The sequence below is a fragment of the Bos taurus genome, chromosome 5 (genome assembly GCF_002263795.3).
Source record: "Bos taurus isolate L1 Dominette 01449 registration number 42190680 breed Hereford chromosome 5, ARS-UCD2.0, whole genome shotgun sequence".
Taxonomy (NCBI): Eukaryota; Metazoa; Chordata; class Mammalia; order Artiodactyla; family Bovidae; genus Bos; species Bos taurus.
Window position 1 is genome coordinate 83,133,461 of NC_037332.1, and position 17,548 is coordinate 83,151,008.

At 40.5% G+C, this 17,548-nt stretch overlaps 1 protein-coding gene across 3 annotated transcripts in view; it reads left to right on the forward strand.

Moving 5' to 3' along the window:
- ITPR2 (inositol 1,4,5-trisphosphate receptor type 2) overlaps positions 1 to 17,548 on the forward strand; it is a 591,729-nt gene that overhangs the window by 150,213 nt on the left and 423,968 nt on the right. For all 3 annotated transcript variants that reach the window (XM_024991354.2, NM_174369.2, XM_059886107.1), the window contains 1 exon segment: positions 5,269 to 5,313. In XM_024991354.2, coding sequence (XP_024847122.1) covers positions 5,269 to 5,313 — 45 coding nt within the window.

Sequence of the window (17,548 nt, forward strand, 5' to 3'; positions counted from 1 at the left end):
AATCAAATCCCTTATGATTATACAGTGGAAGTGAGAAATAGATTTAAGGGCCTAGATCTGATAGATAGAGTGCCTGATGAACTATGGAATGAGGTTCGTGACATTGTAAAGGAGATAGGGATCAAGACCATCCCCATGGAAAAGAAATGCAAAAAAGCAAAATGGCTGTCTGGGGAAGCCTTACAAATAGCTGTGAAAAGAAGAGAAGCGAAAAGCAAAGGAGAAAAGGAAAGATATAAACATCTGAATGCAGAGTTCCAAAGAATAGCAAGAAGAGATAAGAAAGCCTTCTTCAGCGATCAATGCAAAGAAATAGAGGAAAACAACAGAATGGGAAAAACTAGAGTTCTCTTCAAGAAAATCAGAGATACCAAAGGAACATTTCATGCAAAGATGGGGTCGATAAAGGACAGAAATGGTATGGACCTAACAGAAGCAGAAGATATTAAGAAGAGATGGCAAGAATACACAGAAGAACTGTACAAAAAAGATCCTCATGACCCAGATAATCATGATGGTGTGACCACTGACCTAGAGCCAGACATCCTGGAATGTGAAGTCAAGTGGGCCTTAGAAAGCATCACTACGAACAAAGCTAGTGGAGGTGATGGAATTCCAGTTGAGCTATTCCAAATCCTGAAAGATGATGCTGTGAAAATGCTGCACTCAATATGCCAGCAAATTTGGAAAACTCGGCAGTGGCCACAGGACTGGAAAAGGTCAGTTTTCATTCCAATCCCAAAGAAAGGCAATGCCAAAGAATGCTCAAACTACTGCACAATTGCACTCATCTCACACACTAGTAAAGTAATGCTCAAAATTCTCCAAGCCAGGCTTCAGCAATATGTGAACCGTGAACTTCCTGATGTTCAAGCTGGTTTTAGAAAAGGAAGAGGAACCAGAGATCAAATTGCCAACATCTGCTGGATCATGGAAAAAGCAAGAGAGTTCCAGGAAAACATCTATTTCTGCTTTATTGACTATGCCAAAGCCTTTGCCTGTGTGGGTCACAATAAACTGTGGAAAATTCTGAAAGAGACGGGAATACCAAACCACCTGATGTGCCTCTTGAGAAATTTGTATGCAGGTCAGGAAGCAACAGTTAGAACTAGACATGGAACAACAGACTGGTTCCAAATAGGAAAAGGAGTATGTCAAAGCTGTATATTGTCACCCTATTTATTTAACTTATATGCAGAGTACATCATGAGAAACGCTGGACTGGAGGAAACACAAGCTGGAATCAAGATTGCCAGGAGAAATATCAATAACCTCAGATATGCAGATGACACCACCCTTATGGCAGAAAGTGAAGAGGAACTCAAAAGCTGCTTGATGAAAGTGAAAGTGGAGAGTGAAAACGTTGGCTTAAAGCTCAACATTCAGAAAACGAAGATCGTGGTATCTGGTCCCATCACTTCATGGAAAATAGATGGGGAAACAGTGGAAACAGTGTCAGACTTTATTTTTCTGGGCTCCAAAATCACTGCAGATGGTGATTGCAGCCATGAAATTAAAAGACGCTTACTCCTTGGAAGGAAAGTTATGACCAACCTAGATAGCATATTCAAAAGCAGAGACATTACTTTGTTCTCTAAGTTCATTTTCTGCTTTTTTATTTCTTTGTCTTGGATGCCACATACAGGTGAGCTCATACAGCATTTGCTTGTGCTGTGCTTAGTCCCTCAGTCATGTCCGACTCTTTGCGACCCCGTTGACTGCAGCCTGCAGTATTTGCCAATCTCTGTCCAACTTATTGCACCTAGCATAATGCCCTCAAGGTCCATCTATGACGTTGCAGATGGCAGGATTTCATTTTTTTTTTTTTTATGATTGAGTAATAGTCCATGGTATGTAATTTTGAGATCCTTCTTTGTTATGTACATCAGCAGCTCTATGTTTTATTGCTGACTAGTATGCCATTGCTTGAATACGCCATGTTTTGCTAATCCAATCTCCTGTTACATGATATACATTTTTGTCTAAGCCTAATTTCTAGCTCGGTTTTATATCCCTACCATTGTTCCTCCCCACCTTTCCCATCATCTTCAAATCAGTGTGTCTTTTTAGTTGATTTTCCTCGAATATGGTCTGCAGGAAACTCCTGGAATTTGAACTCAGCATACACTGTTCTTTCTTCATCTGAGGAAAGCTTTATTTTCCGCTATCTTTGATTATTGCCTATGTTTCACTTATTTTCTCTTCCTTTTAGTACTCTGAAGGTCCATTAGTTGATACCCCATTCTCTGGTCCTCTGACTATTTCCTTTTTCTTAATTTTCATTTATTTACATGTTTCCTCTGTGTTGAAAGATAGCTGTTCAATTTTTGTTCTTTGCATCAGTCATTTCCTATAACATCAACTATGCTCATTTCTGCTGCTGACATGGACTTTAATTTTGTATTTATGTATGTTTTCATTATTATTGAAATTCCCCTTAATTTAGCTTCTTTTTATATTGTGATTCTTTACTTTTTAATTATGTTATTATTTATCTTATTATTTTATATTACATTTTTAGCCGTTCATATTTTGCTATCTTCATATAGAGGCAGTGTTTACTTGTACTCTCTTGAATGTGCCAAGCCATCTCCTGAAAACTTATTTTGAATCATATTGGGCTTCCCAGGTGGCTCAGTGGGTAAAGAATCCACCTGCCAGTGCAGGAAATGTGGGAGATGCAGGTTCGATCCCTGGGTGGGGAAAATCCCCTGGAGAAGGAAATGGCAACCCACCCCAGTATTCTTGCCTGGAGAATCCCGTGGACCAAGGAGACTGGTGGGCAGTCCATGGGGTTGGAAAGAGTCGGACATGACTGAGCACGCTTGCAGGCATACCATAGATAATACTCAGAAAGACTCTGAGAACAAATTCCCCGTGTTTTAACATACTTTGTAATCTGTCCCATATTGTTTTTTTCATGCTTTCCTCCCTTATTATCCTCAGAAGCAGAAGGGTTGAGTGGATGGTCTTTTTGTTCCTCTTCCTTTTTCTCAATCCTCTTGCTGAATCTTTAGCTGCAGGACAGCTTACAGGGTCCCTGCCTACTTCCCAGTTCCAGCAGGTGTCAACTCTGCATCCCTGGGATCTCTTGCGGTTGTATCTCTTCCTGGCTCCTCTGCTATTTCTCCGTTATCTCCATCATCACTCAGTGCCGTTCCAGATTGCAGCAGCTACAGTTTTTTCTCTTCTCGCTGATTGTTCAGGCAGAGCTCCTTAGAAAACCCTCTGCCATCATCTGACCCCTCTGCTTTCTGCCCATTTGCTTTCTGAGCTTTGTTATATCTCTTTGATCATGAGAAACAGAAAGAGGTAATGGAGAGTGGATGGAAGGATGTTCTCAGATACTCAGTTGTGTCTGACTCTTTGTGTCGCCATGGACTGTATGTAGCCTGCCAGACTCCTCTGTCCATGGGATTCTTCTGGCAAGAATACTGGAGTGGGGTGCCATTTCGTCTTCCAAGGGATCTTCCCGACTGAGGGATCAAACTTGATTCTCTTGTGTCTCCTGCGTTGGCAGGCAGATTCTTAACCACTAGTGCCACCTGAGAAGCCCAGATGAAGGATGGGGGGAAAATTTTCTGCTCCATTCCATAGCAGCTTTTCAGGGATGGAGAAGCACCTCTGTATGGGTCTTTGGTTGGTGAATACTTAGGTTCTGTGGGTCAGCAGGCAAATCATGGAACCGCGGCCAGTATCTTCTAAACTGTGTTCACTTGGCCACTAGCCTGAAGTGAGGTTGAGATTTGCCATGAGATGACAACTGGGGAGGTATTGCCTCTCCTCCAGCTTTATAATTACTGTCAATTCACTGAAGATTTAAGGTTTAGGTTGTTTTCAGTCTAAGTCTTCAATGTTATTGAGAGTATTTTGCTTTTTGATCTTTTTCCAGCACCTTCATTAATATTTAGCAATTAATTGGCAGGGGCATTCGTCAGAGCTACTAACCAAATATCATATTGAAAAAGACCTCTAGCCTTATGTCTTAAGTGGTGACTTTAATTACCTGGTGTTGCATAATGTATACACAAACTGACTCATATTAATAGGATTACATTCAACTGGACAGCTTGTTATTTTGAGAAAACAGCCTGTAAACCAAGTGATCAACAAGGACGTCTTTTTGAAACTGTGTGGCCTGGTGGAAAGATTGAAGGCAGGAGGAGAAGGGGACAAAAGAGGATGAGATGGTTGGATGGTATCACTGACTCGATGGATATAAGTTTGAGCAAGCTCCGGGAGTTGGTGATGGACGGGGAAGCCTGGCGTGCTGCAGTCCATGGGTTTGCAAAGAGCTGGACATGACTGGGCAACTGAACTGAAGTCCACTGGGAGTCAGGAGTTATGAATTCTAGCCAGCTGGAAATGTGTGGGCCAACACACAGCATATCCGGATCTCATGCTTCTCATTGGAATGACCCCCAAACTACTCCACAGCCCAACCCAGAGACATGAGTTCTTTTTTGTTAAATAATCCTCATGCATTAGCTGACATAGGTGATACATGTATGTGTGTGTGTGCGTGTGTGTATATGTATGTATATAGTTCCTCTTTTGCTTGACTTTCTTTTCTTGTGTGTATAGCATGTGCAACAGGATCTTGAATCACACTTAAAACTTGCCTTTGGTCTACTTTTAAAACTTGGTGTCTGCATTATTGGTCAATGGCAGGTTTTGTGGTGGGCAAAATGAAGTTTCTCGAATGCTTCCTAGGAGGTGAGATTGTCAGCTCTCCTTGTTCAAAAATGTCAACTGTTTGATACAAACAAAGGCCATAGCTTTGGTATTTTACCTTTAGTTTCCTGCCACTCGGATTTGAAGGTATTTGATAATATGTTTTTTCTTATCCTCTTTTTATGTGAAATTTAGTTAAGTATACGTGGTGTGTGTGCATGCGTGTGCTCAGTTGTGTCCAAGTCTTTGTGACCCCGTGGACTGTAGCCTGTGCACCAGGCTCCTCTGTCCATGGAATTTTCCAAGCAAGAATACTGTAGTGGGCTGCCATTTCCTCCTCCAAGAGATCTTCCCAACCCAGGGATCGAACCCATGTCTCCTGCATTGGCAGGCAGATTCTAGATCACTTCGCCACCTGTGAGTATCAGGTCAGTTCAGTTCAGTTCAGGTCAGTTTGAACTGACTGTGTGACCGCATGGACTGCAGCACGCCAGGCTTCCCTGGGAATATAGTGAACTGGAATTAAAGATCACTGTTCTTGTTAATGTACTTTTAATAGCAATTCAAAACTAGTTTTGTTTTTTTGATTTTTAGCTTAACCCTGATTATCGAGATGCCCAAAATGAAGGAAAAAATGTGGTGAGTAGAACTATTTTTTTTCTCCATAAAATACAAGCGTATTATTTATATTTTATATGAACAAATTGAAAAGTTAGTAGACAATATGACGACTAGGGACTCTGAGAGAGAGACTCTGAGTAGAGTTTGTGGATCAAAGATAAAAGTAAATGATGAGGTGGATTAGAGTATAAGAAGATGATCAGTAGTGGGTATTTAAGGAGATTTCTAGCAATTTGGAGGCTATTTATGATAGAGTGCTGAAGGCAGCTGGGTCTCGGAGGTATGTTGGGTCTAGGTTTAGTTTTCAGAAGTGCATAGAAATTAGGAAAGAGGAGTGGAATTGTGACCTAATATTGAAATAGGACAACAGAAAAATCATTTTTGATTCAAAATGAGTTGGGTTTTATTTATGCAGAGAAATTGAACTATTCAGAAAGTAGATAATTTTTGTTTCTAATATTCTACCCTGTGCTACTCAAAAAGATCTCAATCATTTTTCATTAAAAATACTTATTATTATTCATCCTGCTCATCTCATCTCCACTTATAAAGAAAATGACTTAATGATGACAACATGATTTAATTCAATAAAATTTTAGAGAGGAAGGGATGTGCCAGAGGGAATGGGTTTGGGGTACAAGTGAAACTGTGTGGTGATAGATGGTAACTAGACCTCTGGTAGTCATCACTGTGTACTATAGGATGTTGAATTATGATGCTATATACCTGAAACTTATTAAAAATTCAGAAATTCAGGACACTTTGATGTGATATAAATAAAGCCCAGATGATGGGCTAGATTTCCTTTTTTTTTGGTATGTCTAATTATCATTTATATTATTGTTGTTATACTTTTAAGTTACTTCTGCAACTGCTGTCCTTAGAAACAACTAAGGACAAGACCTAAAAATCAAACTCCTGTTTCTCAGTTTCCTACAGGAAAAGACTGTGAACTATTTTTTAAACTGATTCAGTTTCCCCTCTTTTAGTAGAAAACTGGCAACCCTGACTCCTGTTTTCCATGACACACAAAAGCTAGTAAACATCTAGAAGTGGTTCAAAATTTATAAGTAAACTGATTTTATATGACCAGATAGAAAGTTTAAATAATTTTTATGATCTGAAAACATACTTAAGAGAACAAAACTTCTCAACATTTTCATGCCTAATCGTAAACATTCTAGTGAATAATTTCGATTGTCTGAAATTAGTTGCACAAAAAAGATATAACTAAATGTTTTAACTCATCAAACTGATCACATAGAACAGCCTTGTCTAATTCAGTGAAACTATGAGCCATGCCCTGTGGGGCCACCCAAGACAGATGTGTCAAGGTGGAGAGTTCTGACAAAATGTGGTCTACTGGAGAAGGGAATGGCAAACTACTTCAGTATTCTTGCCTTGAGAACCCCATGAAAAGAATGAAAAGACAAAAAGATATGACACGGAAAGATGAACTCCTCAGGTTGGTAGGTGTCCAATATGCTACTGGAGAGGAGTGGAGATATAACTCCAGAAAGAATGAAGAGGCTGAGCCAAAGCAAAAACAACGCCCAGTCGTGGATGTGACTGGTGATGGAAGTAAAGTCCGATGCTGTAAAGAACAATATTGCATAGGAACCTGGAATGTTGGGTCCATGAATCAAGGTAAAATGGAAGTGGTCAAATAGGAGATGGCAAGAGTGAACATTGACATTTTAGGAATCAGCAAACTAAAATGGACTGGAATGGGTGAATTTAACTCAGATGACCGTTATATCTACTACTGTGGGTAAGAATCCCTTAGAATAAATGGAATAGCCTTCATAGTCAACAAGAGAGTCCGAAATGCAGTTCTTAGGTGCAATCTCAAAAGTGACAGAATGATCTCTGTTTGTTTCCAAGGCAAACCATTCAATATCACAGTAATCCAAGTCTATACTCCAACCGGTAATGTGGAAGAAGCTGAAGTTGAATGGTTCTATGAAGGCCTACAAGATCTTCTAGAATTAACACCCAAGACTGGAATGCAAAAGTAGGAAGTCAAGAGATAACTGCAGTAACAGGCAAATTTGTCCATTTAGTACAGAATGAAGCAGGACAAAGGCTAAAAGAGTTTTGCCAAGAGAATGCACTGGTCATCCAACAACACAAGAGAAGATTCTACATGTGGACATCACTGGATAATCAATTCCAGATTCAGATTGATAATATTCTTTACTGCCAAAGATGGAGAAGCTATACACAGTCAGCAAAAACAAGACCAGGAGCTGACTGTGGCTCAGATCATGAACTTATGTAAAATTCAGACTTAAATTTCAGAAAGTAGGGAAAACCACTCAACCATTCAGGTATGACCTAAATCAAACCCCTTATGATTATACAGTAGGAAGTGACAAATAGATTAAAGGGATTAGATCTGATAGAGTGTCTGAAGAACTATAGATGGAGGTGGCATTGTATAGGAGGATCAAGATCATCCCCAAGAAAAAGACATGCAAAAAGGCAAAATGGTTGTCTGAAGAGGATTTACAAATAGCTGATAAAAGAAGAGAAGCGAAAAACAAAGGAGAAAAGGAAAGATATACCCTTTTGAATGCAGAGTTCCAAAGAATAGCAAGGAGAGATAAGAAAGCCTTCTCAGCGATTAATGCAGAGAAATAGAGGAAAATAATAGACTGGGAAAGACTAGAGATCTCTTCAAGAAAATCAGAGATACCAAGGTGACATTTCAACATTTCATGCAAAAATGGGCACAATAAAGGACAGAAATGGTATGGACTTAACAAAAGCAAAATATATTAAGAAGAGGTGGAAAGAGTACACAGAAGAACTATACAAAAAAGATCTTCATGACCCAGATAACCATGATGGTGTGGTCACTCACCTAGAGCCAGACAACCTGGAATGCGAAGTCAAGTGGGCCTTAGGAAGCATCACTACGAACAAATCTAGTGGAGGCGATGGAATTCCAGTTGAGCTATTTTGAATCCTAAAAGAAGATGCTGGGAAAGTGCTGCACTCAATATGCCAGCAAATTTGGAAAACTCAGCAGTGGCCACAGGACTGGAAAAGGTCAGTTTTCATTCCAATCCCAAAAAGGGCAATGCTAAAGAATGTTCAAACTACTGCACAATTGCACTCATCTCACATGCTAGGAATGTAATGCTCAAAATTCTCCAAGCCAGGCTTCAAGAGTACGTGAACTGTGAACTTTCAGATGTTCAAGCTGGATTTAGAAAAAGCAGAGGAACCAGAGATCAAATTGCCAACATCCACTGGTTCACAGAAAAAGCAAGAGAGTTCCAGAAAAATATCTACTTCTGCTTTATTGACTACACCATAGCCTTTGACTGTGTGGATCACAACAAACTGTGGAAAATTCTGAAAGAGATGGGAATACCAGACCACCTGACCTGCCTCTTGAGAAACCTGTATGCAGGCCAAGAAGCACCAGTTAGAACTGGACATGGAACAATGGACTAGTTCCAAATTGGGAAAGGAGTACGTCAAGGCTGTATATCGTCACCCTGCTTATTTAACTTATATGCAGAGTACATCATGTGAAATGCTGGGTTGGATGAAGTGCAAACTGGAATCAAGATTGCCGGGAGAAATATCAATAACCTCAGATACGCAGATGACACTGCCCTTATGGCAGAAAGTGAAGAAGAACTAAAGAGCCTCTTGATAAAAGTGAAAGAGGAAAGTGAAAAAGTTGGTTTAGAACTCAACTTTCGGAAAACTAAGATCATGGCATCAGGTCCCATTACTTCACGGCAAATAGATGGGGAAACGAAACAGTGAGAGACTTTATTTTTGGGGGCTCCATAATCACTGCTGATGGTGATTGCAGCCATGAAATTACAAGACACTTGCTCCTTGGAAGGAAAGCTATGACCAACCTAGACTGCATGTTAAAAAGCAGAGACATTACTTTGCCAACAAAAGTTAGTCAAGGATAAGGTTTTTCCAGTGGTCATATATAGATGTGAGATTTGGACTATAAAGAAAGCTGAGTGCCGAGAATTGATGCTTTTGAACTGTGGTGTTGGAGATGTCTCTTGAGAGTCCCTTGGACTGCAAGGAGATCCAACCAGTCCATCCTAAAGTAAATCAGTCCTAAATATTCATTGGAAGGACTGATGCTAAAGCTGAAGCTCCAATCCTTTGGCCACCTGATGTGAAGAACCGACTCATTGGAAACAACTGTGGTGCTGGGAAAAATTGAAGGCAGAAGGAGAAGGGAATGACAGAGGATGAGATGGTTGGATCACATCACTGGCTTGATGGACATGAGTTTGAGCAAGCTCCGGGAGTTGGTGATGGACAGGGAAGCCTGGCATGCTGCATCCTATGGGTTTGCAAAGAGCTCAACATGACTGAGCAAATGAAGTGAATTGTACTGAACTGTTTTAAACTGAGTACAACTTGCTGTTGCCCCATGGTGTCTACTGCTTCATATATCTGATTACCTCCTTTTCTATATGTGACTCTCAGTAGGGCTGGATTTCTTTAAAAGCAATTTGTATGCGTGTTAAGTCACTTCAGTTGTGTCCTACTCTTTGTGACCCTGTGGACTGTAGCCCACCTGCGGGGCTCCTCTGTCCATGGGATTCTCTGGGCAAGAATACTGGAGTGGGTTGCCATTTCCTTCTTCAGGAAATCTTCCCCACTCAGGGATCGAACCAGTGTCTCTTATGTCTCCTGTATTGCAGGCAGATTCTTTACCACTAATGCCACCTGGGAAGCCCTAAAAGCAATTTAGTCATATATTTTGATATAAAATAGACAAAGTCTATAATACAATTTGGTAGGAATTTAGCCATCCCTTTTGGAATGAGCAGGTATTATTACTGCATCACCCAAAATTCTGCTGTTTGATGGAAACCATTGGAATAAAGTGATTACTGTTGTATATTGGTATGCAGATTTATGTTTTATGAGGATAATGATTATGGTGGTGATGAATCAAATCAGAATTTCTGGACCTGAGTCAGTCCTGTTTGACTCCTCTCTGCAAAATGATTATCATGTTTACAATAGAAATAAACGGAAGTATCAGGTCACTGATCCAGTTAAAACTTTAATTCGTGTCAAAATATCTTTAAATAGAGAAGTAGTTTTTTTTTTTTTTTTTTTTTAAGATAAATTGGATCTTTTGTTTGTAATTCAATTTTATCCCCTGGTATGGGCTTTTCTTGCCTCGATTTTCAAGTAGCTGTACCAGGATTGTTGGGCTCTTACCTTCTGATGACTTAGGAACATGCCATCAGTAGCCATGTTTAAAAAGCACAGTGTGTTCTTGTAAGCTTGTTTGTGCTCACAATGGTTCTAATCAGAGACCACCAGGAAAATATGCCTTCTTGAATAAATGGGGTTCATTACTCTTTGTACTCACACTGTGGGGAACTGTGGGGTATCTCAGTGAGCACGTGTTAGGAAGAACCTATTTTAGGGTTTGGGCTTATGCAATTGATTTTGGGGATGACTTAAACAGGTAAAGCTTTGCTGTGTATAGGAATGCTGTAAGGACGAAGAGGTGTCTTAATACATTTTATCTATGGGCAGGGTAGGTGAGATCCATGTCCTTGCTAAAGAGGCAGTAGTTGCTCATACTTGGTAGAGGAGAACAGGATCATCATTTTTTTTGTGGCTCGTACAATATTCACAATCTGTTGGTGTTCAGACATGGTTATGAAGTGGTGGTGTTTTGTCTTGATCCACTCCAGTCATTAAGTGGCCTTATCTAGTGTTGCTGTTTTGTGAAATTGTCCATATTCACCAGGCCCAGCTCGAGTGTCAGGCCAGCTCCTAGCAACTCCAAGGCCTGGCTCATATACCAGGCCAGCTGTTGGATGTCAAGGACTGTTTTTCTCCTTGTCAAGGTTTATTTCTGTGATATTCTGTATGGCTTCTTGAGCGTGGTGTAGAGACAAGAGAGCTCTGCTTTAGCACCACCATAAACTTGCGTAGCCTCAGACAAGTCAGGTAGCTTTCCTGAGACTCAGTTTCTTCACCGGTTTGATAGAATGAAGATGTTTGCCCTACATCCCTCACTTGCATGTCATGCGGATAAAATCAAAGCAGACGGATGGACAACTTATTGTGTAAAAGATGTCAGTAGGTTAAAAAAGTGTAAGTTGTTTCTCTTAAGAGGGCCTCATATCAAAGCTTCAAATTGTGTAGTTGAATTAAATCTTCTGTGCTCATCTTCTTTATACTCCATACCATTTGGAGATGCTATTGATGCTTCTGGGCGGAGATGAGGGGAAGAATATAGTGTGTGAAGGCTTATGGAGCCGCACAGAGCGTATAAATAAGTAATTGATCCATGGTGAAGTTCACTCTTTGTGTTAATGAAGCCTTAGACCTGCTAGATTTTGTTTCTTTGCATTCGGAAGTACAGTTTCTCTCCACCTCCTAAGCACCCTTCTGTTTAAGCGGTGTTACTAGTGATACTTTAATTGCATACCACACAGGTGGATTTGCTTTTGCTGTAGAATTTTATGATTGGCTCTCATCTGTCATCAGAAGCACATCCAACTGGGACACTGGATTTCATTTTCTTTTCTCTCTAAAACCACTAGCTTGAGAGTAAATAAACCTGAGAATATAGAGCAGTAAAGCTAACAATATGGCTGCTCATTTTATACACCATTTACCACCTAGCAATAATGACGTTTCTGTCTAAGAAAGGAAACAGAGGAACATTTGGAGTGTAGCCTGTGAAAAATGAAATCTGTTTCCCAAAACAATGCTATCTCACCTCAGATCTAGGTTCCAGTAACACTGAATTCACTGTGACCATGCTAATTATTTTCTTTTCTAATTTTCCTTATGTTGCCTATTTAATATCCAGTTAATATTTTTCCTGTAATTCAGAAACCTTTATCAAGTGTTGCCTTCCATTTTTGAAGTTTCAAAGGTTAATGGATGGTGCCGCTGAAATGAGGCAGAGTGTGTCAGAGCTCCCATTAAGACCCAAATTGCTGTATTTATTCTACAAAGAAGCCTATTATTTCCAATCTTACAAATGTACAGCATCCACAGGGACCCTGTAAATATTGGAACTGTATCAAGCCCAGCTGGGAACCTGACAGTCATTAGTTTTTTTCTCCGTGAAAGCCTGCATCTTTTCAGATGGCTCTTTGAAGGGGACTTTTTGGAGGATAACACCACCCATTTTCACTTACTTTATTTCTGTGGAATGTGATCTGATTTTTTGAGGGAATGTCTTTTGTCTGTGCTGGGGATTCTCAACCCCAGAAATCCTGATATATTAATATTTGGGTTAGATCATTCTTTGGTGTAGGGGCTGTCCTTTGCATTGTAGGATTTTTAGCAGTGTCCATGGACTCTTCTCACTAGATTCCAGGAGTGGCCTTCCTGTTCTCTCCCCACCCAAGTGTGGCAACTAAAAGTATTTCTGTAAATGACCAAGTATCTCCTAGGAGCCAGATTGTCTTCCTTTGAGAACCATCAAAAACATACATGAAACAGAAATGTTCTAGGAAGCATGAAACTTTGCTGAAATAGACTTGAAACTTCTATAGATTTTTTCTTTAGGGGGACAGATTCTGAAAGAAGACCCCCTCCCAGTTCTTTGAGTATTACTATATATATTCATCAGTGGTAAGATGATAAGGAAAAGAAAGAAAAAAGGGGTCGTATTAGGAATTCGTTTGAGAGCACTTGATTGCGAAGGAACCCTGGCAAGAGAAGCAGTGTTTGCAGCTTTAACTGGCAGGGTTGTGTCTGTTACATAAAGTCTGCAGTGAGAGCCCCAGAGGGTCTGGACCCAGACACAGATGCCTGCACATCTTAGGCTGCAGTGGCTGCGCACAGGTCTGAATCAGCCCTGAAAACGCATACATTATTTCTTACCGAATGTCTCTGGCTCCTCACAGCAGAATCCCTACGTGATGTCTCTGCTAAAAATTCGATGACTCACAAATGAGTCAACAGAGAAGGTGTTACAGGAGGCTGCCTGCTGTTAAGCCCCGGCAGGGCCCCCGGGAGCTGGAGAAGCCAACGAGCCATTAGTATCCTCTCTGGCTTCCCATACGGGATTTTCGACTTACATAGTCTGAGAGACGGTGTGCCTTTCCTTCCAAGTGTAAATGCTAGTTTTCTAAAAGCCCAGCAGACTAGGTTAACATTCTGAGGCCCTGCATGCCCTAAATTGAGAGAGTTTGGGAGAACGAGCTGATGTTAAATTTAACACCTGTTTAAGCTCTGTTGTACCGTAATGTATTTTCATGATGCAGAGAGGGAGAGAAGTGTGCTTCTGTAATTCTCAGCAGGGAACTAGTGTTTTGGGGTCTTTTTTTTTCCTTTAAAGAGATGTGGGTTTATAAACAAAAGCCACAGGCACACGATTTTGAAAGAAACTGTTTTTGTATTATGGAAATAAAGCATTAATTTTCTTGTATATTGAAACTCAATCCATTCATTTAGAAATTGTATACTTATAACTCATTATTCACATTTCATTGTTTAAAAAATTCCAAAGGGCTAGCTTGAAGTTTGCTGTCAAACTGCTTATGACAGCTTGTTAAACAAATTAACAGAGTACAAGAGATTAATAACAGAAAGGTTTAGACTACACCACTGTTTTAAAAAAAAACTTCTAAATGTGTTAGAAGCTCCTATTCCCAAATAAACAACTGTCATGCTTTTATAAATGGGACTTATCTGTTCAGTAAAGCTTTTTATCCCCAAGGACCTAAGCAGATGATTTGGGGGTACAATATACATTCCATTTATCCTGTGTAATTAAAGTTAAACCACAGGTCTTAAATAGCATGAGTAATTTAAAGTGAGCTTTTAGTTAGTCCTAATAAGTGAGGTTTCTGTATGGAAAGGATTTTTATTTTTCACTGTAAGAGTGTCAAACTAGAGAGGTCTCTGATCACTCTTATCAGGATTCCACAGGGAAATATTACCAAGTGGGATATAATAGAAAGTGGGGTTCAGCTGCTCATTGCTCAGAAGCCATTAAAGAGGCCAGGTTGGTAGAAACTGCTTTATTTCGGAGGCTGGCAACCAGTGGGGGATAGGGGGAGAGGACAGATGCCTGTCCAAAGCCAACTCCTCCCCGCCCCCAACCCTGTCCCCTTCCTCTCCCCGCCTCAACAGTCTGGAGGCAAGAGCTTTTATAGACAGAGGGAGGGGGCTACATGCAGAAACAGCACAGTCAGTCCTGACAGTCATCTTGAAATCGGTCATTGGTGGTCTGATCAATATCATCTTAATTGTTTTAAGTACAGTTAATCTTCATTTCCAAGGTTGCTTTGTTTCCATTTCTTTGAGGCCAGTTCTCTGAATTGTGGCAGCTTATGTCATGGCTACAGTTTGGTCATCATGTAGTTAACTTCTTCCACTCTGTGTGAGTTTCAGTATCTGCAAAACAGCTCACAGACTATGGCTTAGAATATTATCTATAGCCCTTGAGGAGGAACTAAAGGTCCTTGACTCTGCTTAATGGCTAAACTATTATTATTTGGTCTCCTTTGACTGGTTTCCTTTGTTTCTGCATGTTCTCACTTCAGTGATTAAACCTATTCTTTGGCTAAAGTTTTTCCATGGACAAAAGGCAGGCTGAGGACATGGGAGACAGGGACCATAGGGTCCTGCTCCATTTCAGTAGGAGGGCAGTCTCTAGGAACCTGGACCTGCTCTCCCTTTATACGTCCAGAAAATTCATTTTGTTAGCTTTTCAAAAGAGGGAAAAGGAGAGTATAGACAGGAGGATTGGCTCCACTAAATGAATTCACAAATGACTGATGGATAATCACAAAGTCCTCTCTCAGCTCCCCGTGCTTGTGCTCAGTCGCTTATTCATAGCCGACTCTTTGGGACCCTATGGACTGTAGCCCACCAGGCTCCTCTGTCCATGGGATTTTTCTGGCAAGAATACTGGAGTGGGTTGAAATTTCCTGCTCCGGTTGATCTTCCCAACCCAGGGACTGAACCTGCGTCCCCTGCACTGCAGGCAGATTCTTTACACTGAGCTACTGGGGAAGCCCTCTCAGTTGTGAGTAGACATGAAGCCTTGGGGCAGTTAGTGCATTTTCCCTGAAGGAAAGTCTCCATCAAAAGCTAAATTATGATGAGAAGATTGGTCTGCAGATCGCACAGATACCTTTCAGGGATATGGAATGCCTCCAGGAAGACTGGAATACTAATTTGTTGCATCTACACTGGCCTACTGTGAGAGGAACTGTCAAATACTTGTTCATTGACTCTCCAATATTTAGGGTACATGCTTATCTTCTGTTAATAAAACATTTCATCAAATACGAAAGTGAAGTGTATGAAAGTTCATTGCTCAGACACGTCTGACTTTTTGCAATGCCGTGGACTCTAGCCCACCAGGCTCATCTGTCCGTGGACTTCTCCAGGCAAGAATTCTGGAGTGGGTTGCCTTTTCCTCCTCCAGGGGATCTTCCCAACACAGGGATCAAACCTGGGTCTTCTGCATTGCAGGTGGATTCTTTACCATCTGAGCTACCAGAGAAGCCCTTCTTCAAATATGGTTCAATATAATTGATTAGATTTTATTTTCCTTAGCTAAAATTGTGTTTTAATTGTGCCTTTTTGATACTACATTTAAGCCACTTGTCTCAAAAATCCTTTGAGTTTTTTTTTCCTACAACTGCCTGATCTCATCCTTTATTTCTGCATTCTTCCATTCTGAGGCAGTCTTCCCTCATGTGTATTAATAACATTCATTATGTTGGTGGTTCTTTCTTTTGGCTGCAATAGCATTGCCAAGTACAAAAAAGAGCTCTTTTATAATATTTCTTTGTGATTGTAATTCTCCTGATCTATTTCTCCCCAAGTTTTCATGTTATAATAAAAAAAGAATTTCCTTTTTTTCCTTTCAGAATTAGCATTTTCTCTTCTTAAATCTCCCCATTCCTCTTTCTCTGCCTTCTTCATTGTAGTGATTTTTATCTTCAATATCAGATGTCACCACCATTTTTACTATTGAGAAGGAGTTCCTGGTCGCATATGGTACATTCTACTGGGCCCTGTATAAGAGGATTGTGTAGATCTTCTTGAGACCTCGACTCAGTTATTTGGAGGCGGACAGAAGTGTGATTCCTGTGTCACCAGTACATTTCAGAGCCGCCAGGGAAAGCTACTTCCTTCATCCATATCTTAGTATAATATTTGGATTTTCATGTTGAGTTGGATGGCAGAGATAATGAAACAGTGTACTTTTGGGTTGGTTAGTTGGTTCTTTTATTCTTCCCTCCCTCCCTCCCTCTCTCCCTTCCTCCTCCTCTACCTCCCTGTCTCTTCCATCTTCCCTCCCTCCCCACTCTTTCCTTTCCTTTCTTCCTTCAACAGCTTTACTAAGTTATTATTCACATACCATAAGAATTATCCTAGAAGGTACAGTGTTGTGAATCTGCAACCACTATCTAATTTTAGAACATTTTTTAAATCACCCCCCACCAAAGAAAGTCTATATCTACTAGCAGCCCCTATCAACCCAGATCTACTGTCTCTCTGAATTTGCCTTTTCTGAATATTTCATATATGGAATTATACAATATATGGCCTTTAAGTGTCTGGCTTCTCTCACTTAACATAATAAAATGCATACATGTAGCATGTATCTGTATGTCATTCCTTTTCATGTCCAAATAATATTCCATTTGGTGCATGTACCATATTTTGTTTATCATTTGATGGGCTTTTGGCTTATTTCTGCTTTTCAGCTATTATAAATGAAGCTGTTATGAACATTCATGTGCAAGTTTTTGCATGGTCGTATACTTTCATTTCTTTTGGGTAGATACCTAGAATTAGAATTGCTGGTTCCGTCTGTGCTAAGTCTCTTTAGTCATGTCCACCTCTGTGCGACCCTATGGACTGTAGCCTGCCAGGCTCCTCTGTCCATGGGCTGCTCCAGGCAAGAATACTAGAGTGGGTTGCCATGCCCTCCTCCAGGGGATCTTTCCGACCCAGGGATTGAGTCCATGTCTCTTACATCTCCTGCATTGGCAGGCAGGTTCTTTACCACTAGCGCCACCTGGGAAGCCTAGAATTGCTGGTTATATGTTTAATATTTTGAAGAACTACCAAACTCTTCCTAAGCGGCTGCACCGTTGTGTGTTCCTCAGCAATATGGGGGGAGACTGAGTGTTACAGTCTCTCCACATCCTAACAGTTGTTGTTGTCTGTACTTTGACAATAACCATCCTAATACATTTTCCTATTTAGTAATGAGATTGAGCACTTTTGCAAGTATTTCTTG